General features: G+C 44.5%; 1 protein-coding gene across 1 annotated transcript in view; it reads right to left on the bottom strand.

The window, feature by feature from the left end:
- LOC120042772 (voltage-dependent calcium channel gamma-3 subunit-like) overlaps positions 1-4,702 on the bottom strand; it is a 9,161-nt gene extending 4,459 nt beyond the window's left edge. The window contains exon 1 of the mRNA XM_038987575.1: positions 4,489-4,702. Within this exon, the coding sequence (XP_038843503.1) occupies positions 4,489-4,702 (214 nt within the window). The remainder of the gene's footprint in view (positions 1-4,488) is intronic.
- Positions 4,703-9,831: the final 5,129 nt, after the last annotated feature.

Below are 9,831 nucleotides of genomic sequence, written 5' to 3' on the forward strand. Positions count from 1 at the left end.
CAAGGTTTTACTGCTAACCTACAAATCATGACATGGGCTTGCTCCTACCTATCTTTCCGATTTGGTCCTGCCGTACATACCTACACGTACGCTACGGTCACAAGACGCAGGCCTCCTTACTGTCCCTAGAATTTTTAAGCAAACAGCGGGAGGCAGGGCTTTCTCCTATGGAGCTCCATTTTTATGGAATGGTCTGCCTACCCATGTGAGAGACGCAGACTCGGTCTCAACCTTTAAGTCTTTACTGAAGACTTATCTCTTCAGTAGGTCATATGATTGAGTGTAGTCTGGCCCAGGGGTGTGAAGGTGAACGGAAAGGCTCTGGAGCAACGAACCGCCCTTGCTGTCTCTGCCTGGCCGGTTCCCCTCTCTCCACTGGGATTCTCTGCCTCTAACCCTATTATGGGGACTGAGTCACTGGCTTACTGGTGCTCTTTCATCCCGTCCCTAGGAGGGGTGCGTCACTTGAGTGGGTTGAGTCACTGACGTGTTCTTCTTGTCTGGGTTGGCGCCCCCCCTTGGGTTGTGCCGTGGTGGAGATCTTTGTGGGCTGTACTCGGCCTTGTCTCAGGATGGTAAGTTGGTGGTTGAAGATATCCCTCTAGTGGTGTGGGGGCTGTGCTTTGGCAAAGTGGGTAGGGTTATATCCTTCCTGTTTGGCCCTGTCCGGGGGTCTCATCGGATGGGGCCACAGTGTCTCCTGACCCCTCCTGTCTCAGCCTCCAGTATTTATGCTGCAGTAGTTTATGTGTCGGGGGGCTAGGGTCAGTCTGTTATATCTGGAATATTTCTCCTGTCTTATCCAGTGTCCTGTGTGAATTTAAGTATGCACTCTCTAATTCTCTCTTTCTCTCTTTCTTTCTTTCTTTCTTTCGGAGGACCTGAGCCCTAGGACCATGCCTCAGGACTACCTGGCCTGATGACTCCTTGCTGTCCCCAGTCCACCTGGCCGTGCTGCTGCTCCAGTTTCAAATGTTCTGCCTGCGGCTATGGAACCCTGACCTGTTCACCGGACGTGCTACCTGTCCCAGAGCTGCTGTTTTCAACTCTCTAGAGACAGCAGGAGCGGTAGAGATACTCTGAATGATCGGCTATGAAAAGCCAACTGACATTTACTCCTGAGGTGCTGACCTGTTGCACCCTCGACAACTACTGTGATTATTATTATTTGACCCTGCTGGTCATCTATGAACATTTGAACATCTTGGCCATGTTCTGTTATAATCTCCACCCGGCACAGCCAGAAGAGGACTGGCCACCCCTCAGAGCCTGGTTCCTTACTAGGTTTCTTCCTAGGTTCTGGCCTTTCCAGGGAGTTTTTCCTAGCCACCGTGCTTCTACACCTGCATTGCTTGCTATTTGGGGTTTTAGGCTGGGTTTCTGTACAGCACTTTGAGATATCAGCTGATGTAAGAATACATTTGATTTGATTTATATGTGTGTTGTGTTGTGTGTGTGTTATATGTGTGTTGTGTATTGTGTGTTTCTGTGTTGTGTGTCAGAATAGACAGAATACCAGGGGGCGCGTTCTCAAAACATGACAAGTGTCTTCAAGGCCATTTTCAATCTCTCCTGGTCTCTAATCAAGCCACCATTTTCCCTAAGAGCTCCAAAGCAACCTTCCTAAATGACTATCGCCCTGTATGCACATCACATCTGGAATTAGGAAGTGCTTTGAAAGGCTGGTCATGACACACATCATCATCCTAGACACCCAGACCCACTTCAATTCTGATACCGCCCCAACAGATCCACAGATGATGCAATCTGAATCCCACTCCACACTGCCCTCACCCACCTGGACAAGAGGGGAACCAACAGATCCACAGATGATGCAATAGTTTTACAACACCTACTCATTCAAGGGGTTTTTCTTATTTTTTAAAATATTTTCTACATTGTAGAATAATAGTGAAGACATCAAAACTACGAAAAAACACATATGGAATCATGTAGTAACCAAAAAAAAGTGTTAAACAAATATATTTGAGATTCTTCAAAGTAGCCACCCTTTGATTTGATGACAGCTTTGAACACTCTTGGCATTCTCTCAACCAGCTTCATGAGGTAGTCACCTGGAATGCATTTCAATTAACAGGTGTGCCTTGTTAAAAGTTAATTTGTGGATTATTTTCCTTGTTAATTAATGTGTTTGAGCCAATCAGTTGTGTTGTGACAAGGTAGGGGTGCTATACAGAAGACAGCCCTATTTGGTAAAAGACCAAGTCCATATATGGCAAGAACAGCTCAAATAAGCAAAGAGAAATGACAGTCCATCATTACTTTAAGACAAGAAGGTCAGTCAATATGGAAAATGCCAAGAACGTTGACAGTTTCTTCAAGTGCAGTCGCAAAAACCATCAAGCGCTATGATGAAACTGGCTCTCATAAGGACCGCCACAGGAAAGGAAGACCCAGAGTTTCCTCTGCTGCAGAGGATAAGTTCATTAGAGTTACAAGCCTCAGAAATTGCAGCCCAAATAAATGCTTCACAGAGTTCAAGTAACAGACACATCTCAACATCAACTGTTCAGAGGAGACTGCATGAATCAGTCCTTCATGGTCGAATTCCTGCAAAGAAACCACTACTAAAGGACACCAATAAGAAGAAGAGACTTGCTTGGGGCCAAGAAATACAAGCAATGGACATTAGACCGGTGGAAATTTGAACTCTGATGAGTCCAAAGTTGAGATTTTTGGTTCCAACCGCAGGGCAGATCAGCATTCTGCAGCGATACACCATTCCATCTGTTTAGTGGGACTATCATTTGTTTTTCAGCAGGACAACGACCCAAAACACCCCTCCAGGCTGTGTAAGGCCTATTTGACCAAGCAGGGTGATAGAGTGTTGCATCAGATGACCTGGCCTCCACAATCACCCGACCTCAACCCAATTGAGATGGTTTGGGATGAGTTGGACCTCAGAGTGAAGGAAAAACAGCCAACAAGTATTCACCATATGTGGCAACTACTTCAAGACTGTTGGAAAAGCATTCCAGGTGAAGCTGGTTGAGAGAATTCCAAGAGTATGCAAAGCTGTCATCAAGGCAAAGGGTGGCTCCTTTGAAGAATCTCAAATAGAAAATATATTTAGATTTGTTTAACACTTTTTTGGTTACTACAAATGATTCCATATGTGTTATTTCATAGTTTTGATGTCTTCACTATTATTCTACAATATAGAAAATAGTAAAATAAAGAAAAAACCTTGAATGAGTAGGTGTGTCCAAACTTTTGACTGGTACTGTATCTGTTTTTTATTTATTTATAATTTGCAAAAATATATTTAAAAAACAGTTTTCGCTTTGTCATTATGGGTTATTTTGTGTAGATTGCTGAATATAAAACGTAATATTTTTTTAGAATAAGGCTGTAAGGTAACATAGAAAAAGTCCACGGGTCTGAATACTTTCCGAAGGCGCCGTATATTTTTATATACAGTATATTACAAATGTTAGAGAGGTTCTTCCACTTTGAGATTGTGTAATATTTTATTTTTATAATATATTTTGAGTAGATTGTTGACAAACAATGACAATTATATCCACTTGAATCCCACTGTTTAACACAACAGAAAGTGTTAAAAGTCAAGGGGCCACTGCAGCGCCATTCTGGTGTATTATCCATTTATTCCTCGAGTGTCCCAATTTGATTTATAAACTCTGCATCGTTGTGAAGGGCTCGTAAGCATTTCCCGGTAAAGTCTACACCAGTTGTATTCGGCACATGTCACAAATACATTTGGATTTGATTTGTGTGTCTGGTTGTCCCACTGGAAGGACACACTTTGTTTCCACGTCATAAAAAATAAACCAATCAATGTGATGACGTCGAGTCAAACTGATTGGATTTTCAAAAAGTCATCATTGTAAGGGCTTTTCCTATTATTTTTTTTCACCCAACTTTTGAAACTGAAATCCAATTATATTCATGTTGATAAACGGTAAGTTGACAACTCAACCAAACGTAAATCATAACTGGACGTCGAACTGATGTAGGTGCCCAGCGGAGTGGGTGTGTTCCCTAGGTTACCAGGTTGTTCTCATGTAGACTGTGTTGTGTTAAACTCTACCGAATCAAAAGCAGAGCCAGACCCATCCGGACACCATCGGTGACCAGCACACACACACACACAAACACACACACACACACACGAACGTTTAAAACGATCCAATCAAATCGACACGTAAAACTGACCCAAAATTGCTGTAGTTGTACTTCAAACCCGTAACCAAAAGATCCAATCAAATCGACACGTAAAACTGACCCAAACTGCTATAGATGTACTTTAAACCCGTAACCAAAAGATCCAATCAAATCGACACTTAAAACGGACCCAAACTGCTATAGTTGTACTTTAAACCCGTAACCAAAAGATCCAATCAAATCGACACTTAAAACTGACCCAAACTGTTATAGTTGTACTTTAAACCCGAAAACAAAATATCCAATCAAATCGATCAAAACAAACAACCCGTTAACGGTCACCTTCGAGACAACAGGTGCGCCAGAGCCCGGAGTGCGTCATTACCACCTCGTTCTTGCGGATGGTCTCGTTGTCATGGAGCGACGTCTTGGACCGGCAGACGCCCCGGGAGTACAGCCAGTAGTCCGTTCCCACTGCGATGGTCATCAGGCTGAACGCTATGAACGACAACGCCGTGGTCACCAGCATCAGCGCTCCCCGGTTACACAACTTCATCACGGCAACGGAAGTTACCGTCCACTGCTAGCCTTCATAAAGGCTTTCTGTACTTCGTTTATAGACCAGGCTTCATAACAGCGTTAGCGGGAGTTTCTAGTTTCACAACAACTTTTAATCCTTCCTCATCTCCTCTTTCTTACGGCTTCTTAGTTATAGTCCCAGGCATTCTCTTCTTTAGAGGAACGATGGAAATGAGTGACTCCGTCATCCTCACTCAGAGACAGAATGTGAAGCTCAAAGTCCCGAGTGGGAGGTGCCTTGGAGTGGTCCACTTCCTTATATGAATCATTATTGGTTTGGAGAGGTCCACTTCCTTACATGAATCATTATTGGTTTGGAGAGGTCCACTTCCTTATATTAATCATTATTGGTTTGGAGTGGTCCACTTCCTTATATTCATCATTATTGGTTTGGATAGGTCCACTTCCTATATATTAATCATTATTGGTTTGGAGTGGTCCACTTCCTTATATAAATCATTATTGGTCTGGAGTGGTCCACTTCCTTATATTAATCATTATTGGTCTTGAGAGGTCCACTTCCTTATATGAATCATTTTTGGTTTGGAGAGGTCCACTTCCTTATATGAATCATTATTGGTCTGGAGAGGTCCACTTCCTTATATGAATCATTATTGGTTTGGAGTGGTCCACTTCCTTACATTAATCATTATTGGTCTGGAGAGGTCCACTTCCTTATATGAATCATTATTGGTTTGGAGAGGTCCACTTCCTTATATGAATCATTATTGGTTTGGAGAGGTCCACTTCCTTTATATTAATCATTATTGGTTTGGAGAGGTTCACTTCCTTTACATTAATCATTATTGGTTTGGAGAGGTCCACTTCCTTTATATGAATCATTATTGGTTTGGAGAGGTCCACTTCCTTATATGAATCATGATTGGTTTGGAGAGGTCCACTTCCTTAATATTAATCATTATTGGTTTGGAGAGATCCACTTCCTTATATGAATCATGATTGGTTTGGAGTGGTCCACTTCCTTATATGAATCATTATTGGTTTGGAGAGGTCCACTTCCTTTACATTAATCATTATTGGTTTGGAGAGGTCCACTTCCTTTACATTAATCATTATTGGTTTGGAGAGGTCCACTTCCTTACATTAATCATTATTGGTCTGGACAGGTCCACTTCCTTATATTAATCATTATTGGTTTGGAGAGGTCCACTTCCTTTATATGAATCATTATTGGTTTGGAGAGGTCCACTTCCTTATATTAATCATTATTGGTCTGGATAGGTCCACTTCCTTTATATGAATCATTATTGGTTTGGAGAGATCCACTTCCTTTACATGAATCATTATTGGTTTGGAGAGGTCCACTTCCTTTACATGAATCATTATTGGTTTGGAGAGGTCCACTTCCTTTATATTAATCATTATTGGTTTGGAGAGGTCCACTTCCTTACATGACTCATTATTGGTTTGGAGAGGTTCACTTCCTTTACATGAATCATTATTGGTTTGGAGAGGTCCACTTCCTTTACATGAATCATTATTGGTTTGGAGAGGTCCACTTCCTTTACATTAATCATTATTGGTTTGGAGAGGTCCACTTCCTTTACATGAATCATTATTGGTTTGGAGAGGTCCACTTCCTTTATATGAATCATTATTGGTTTGGAGAGGTCCACTTCCTTTATATGAATCATTATTGGTTTACATAAAAATTATATGTTTTTTAGGGATTTATGTGTCATGAAAGGGCTAAAAACTCATCACGGTGAGGGTCCACTCTCCAGTTTAACACTCTGTGTATCTCTCCAGTTTAACACTCTGTGTGCCTTTACAGTGTAACAGCATCCCGGGACTCCCAACATCTCTCCAGTTTAACAGCTTATCGGTGAGGGTCCACTCTCCAGTGTAACAGCATCCCGGGACTCCCAACGTCTCTCCAGTTTAACACTCTGTGTGCCTCTAGTCTCTAGTTTAACACTCACTCTGTATATCTTTACAGTGTAACAGCATCCCGGGACTCCCAACATCTCTCCTCTTCTGTCAGCTCTGACAACACCATTACCGTTTCTGTCTTGTCAGACCCATTCACAGCCTGTCACACACACACACACACACACACACACACACACACACACACACACACACACACACACACACACACACACACACACACACACACACACACACACACACACACACACACACACACACACACACACACACACACACACACACACACACACACACATCAAACTCACCACAAACTGACTCAGCGCTTTAGCATAGATAGAAAGACAACATATTAAATAAAATATATATTTTTTAATCCAGGTCCCTTTTGAACAAAAATAGATGTTATATGTAAGGCTGGATATCCTCGATAAATTAAGGTTTGAGAAGTGAAAACACAAAACTGTCCAAGGATCATTCACTGCCAGTAGTCCACAACCAGTAGTCCACAGCCAGTATTCCACTGCCAGTAGTCCACATCCAGTAGTCCACAGCCAGTAGTCCACAGCCAGTAGTCCACTGCCTGTAGTCCACAGCCAGTTGTCCACAGCCAGTAGTCCACTGCCTGTAGTCCACAGCCAGTAGTCCACTGCCAGTAGTCCACAGCCAGTAGTCCACTGCCAGTAGTCCACTGCCAGTAGTCCACTGCCAGTAGTCCACTGCCAGTAGTCCACAGCCAGTAGTCCACTGCCACTAGTCCACAGCCAGTAGTCCACTGCCTGTAGTCCACTGCTAGTAGTCCACAGCCAGTAGTCCACAGCCAGTAGTCCACAGCCAGTAGTCCACTGCCAGTAGTCCACTGCCAGTAGTCCACAGCCAGTAGTCCACAGCCAGTAGTCCACTGCCAGTAGTCCACTGCCAGTAGTCCACAGCCAGTAGTCCACAGCCAGTAGTCCACAGCCAGTAGTCCACATCCAGTAGTCCACAGCCAGTAGTCCACAGCCAGTAGTCCACTGCCAGTAGTCCACTGCCAGTAGTCCACAGCCAGTAGTCCACTGCCTGTAGTCCACAGCCAGTAGTCCACTGCCAGTAGTCCACAGCCAGTAGTTCACTGCCAGTAGTCCACAGCCAGTAGTCCACTGCCAGTAGTCCACTGCCAGTAGTCCACTGCCAGTAGTCCACTGCCAGTAGTCCACTGCCTGTAGTCCACAGCCAGTAGTCCACTGCCAGTAGTCCACAGCCAGTAGTCCACAGCCAGTAGTCCACAGCCTGTAGTCCACTGCCAGTAGTCCACAGCCAGTAGTCCACAGCCAGTAGTCCACAGCCTGTAGTCCACTGCCAGTTGTCCACAGCCAGTAGTCCACAGCCAATAGTCCACAGCCAGTAGTCCACAGCCAGTAGTCCACTGCCAGTAGTCCACAGACAGTAGTCCACAGCCAGTAGTCCACTGCCAGTAGTCCACTGCCAGTAGTCCACAGCCAGTAGTCCACAGCCAGTAGTCCACTGCCTGTAGTCCACTGCCTGTAGTCCACAGCCTGTAGTCCACTGCCTGTAGTCCACAGCCAGTAGTCCACTGCCACAGTCCAGTTCTGTCTGGGAGAGTGAAGCTACCGCAGTTGCAGTCCACAAATGACAGCTGCTGCTTTGACTCCGTTATGTGGTCTCTGTTATGTGGTCTCTGTTGTGTGTGGTCTCTGTTGTGTGTGGTCTCTGTTGTGTGTGGTCTCTGTTGTGTGTGGTCTCTGTTGTGTGTGGTCTCTGTTGTGTGTGGTCTCCGTTGTGTGTGGTCTCCGTTGTGTGTGGTCTCTGTTGTGTGTGGTCTCTGTTGTGTGTGGTCTCTGTTGTGTGTGGTCTCCGTTGTGTGTGGTCTCCGTTGTGTGGTCTCCGTTGTGTGGTCTCCGTTGTGTGGTCTCCATTGTGTGGTCTCCATTGTGTGGTCTCCATTGTGTGTGGCATCTGTTATGTGGTCTCCGTTGTGTGGCATCTGTTATGTGGCATCTGTTATGTGGTCTCTGTTGTGTGGTCTCTGTTGTGTGATGTCTCCGTTGTGTGGTCTCTTATGTGGTCTCCGTTGTGTGGCATCTGTTATGTGGCATCTGTTATGTGGTCTCCGTTGTGTGGTCTCTGTTGTGTGATGTCTCCGTTGTGTGGTCTCCGTTGTGTGTGGCATCTGTTATGTGGTCTCTGTTGTGTGATGTCTCCGTTGTGTGGTCTCCGTTGTGTGTGTGGTATCTCTCCTTTCCTCTCTCTTCCTCCACTCCCCCCACCTCCCATCTCCTCCTCTCCCAGTGTAGAGCCTGATTAAACAGCATGATTAATACACAGTGTGTCTATCGTTGTCTCTGATTGAGAACCATACTTAGGTAGCCTTTTCCCACCTGGTGTTTGTGGGTAGTTGTTTCCTGTTTTGGTGTTTGTTTCACCATTCAGGACTGTTTCATTTTTTACATTTTTTTAAACATTTTAGTCATTTAGCAGACGCTCTTATCCAGAGCGACTTACAGTAGAGTGCATACATTTTATTACATTTTACATACTGAGACAAGGATATCCCTACCGGCCAAACCCTCCCTAACCCGGACGACGCTATGCCAATTGTGCGTCGCCCCACGGACCTCCTGGTTGCGGCCGGCTGCGACAGAGCCTGGGCGCGAACCCAGCCCAGCCTGGGCGCGAACCCAGAGACTCTGGTGGCGCAGCTAGCACTGCGATGCAGTGCCCTAGACCACTGCGCCACCCGGGAGGTTTCGATTTTCGTTGTCATTCACTTTGTTATTTTTGTCTTTTTCCCGTGTTCAGTTAATAAATTTAACATGGACACTTACCACGCTGCATTTTGGTCCTTCTACTTGGTCACAATCCCGGATCCGGGAGCACCCTCATCAGTAAAAAAGCTGACTAGCATAGCCTAGCATAGCGTCACAAGTAAATACTAGCATCTAAATATCATTAAATCACAAGTCCAAGACACCAGATGAAAGATACACATCTTGTGAATCCAGCCATCATTTCTGATTTTTAAAATGTTTTACAGGGAAGACACAATATGTAAATCTATTAGCTAACCACGATAGCAAAAGACACAACTTTTTCTTTCACCATTTTTTTCCTGCATAGGTAGCTATCACAATTTCGACCAAATAAAGATATAAATAGCCACTAACCAAGAAACAACTTAATCAGATGACAGTCTGA

This window comes from Salvelinus namaycush, unplaced genomic scaffold, assembly GCF_016432855.1.
Source record: "Salvelinus namaycush isolate Seneca unplaced genomic scaffold, SaNama_1.0 Scaffold776, whole genome shotgun sequence".
NCBI classification, from domain to species: Eukaryota; Metazoa; Chordata; class Actinopteri; order Salmoniformes; family Salmonidae; genus Salvelinus; species Salvelinus namaycush.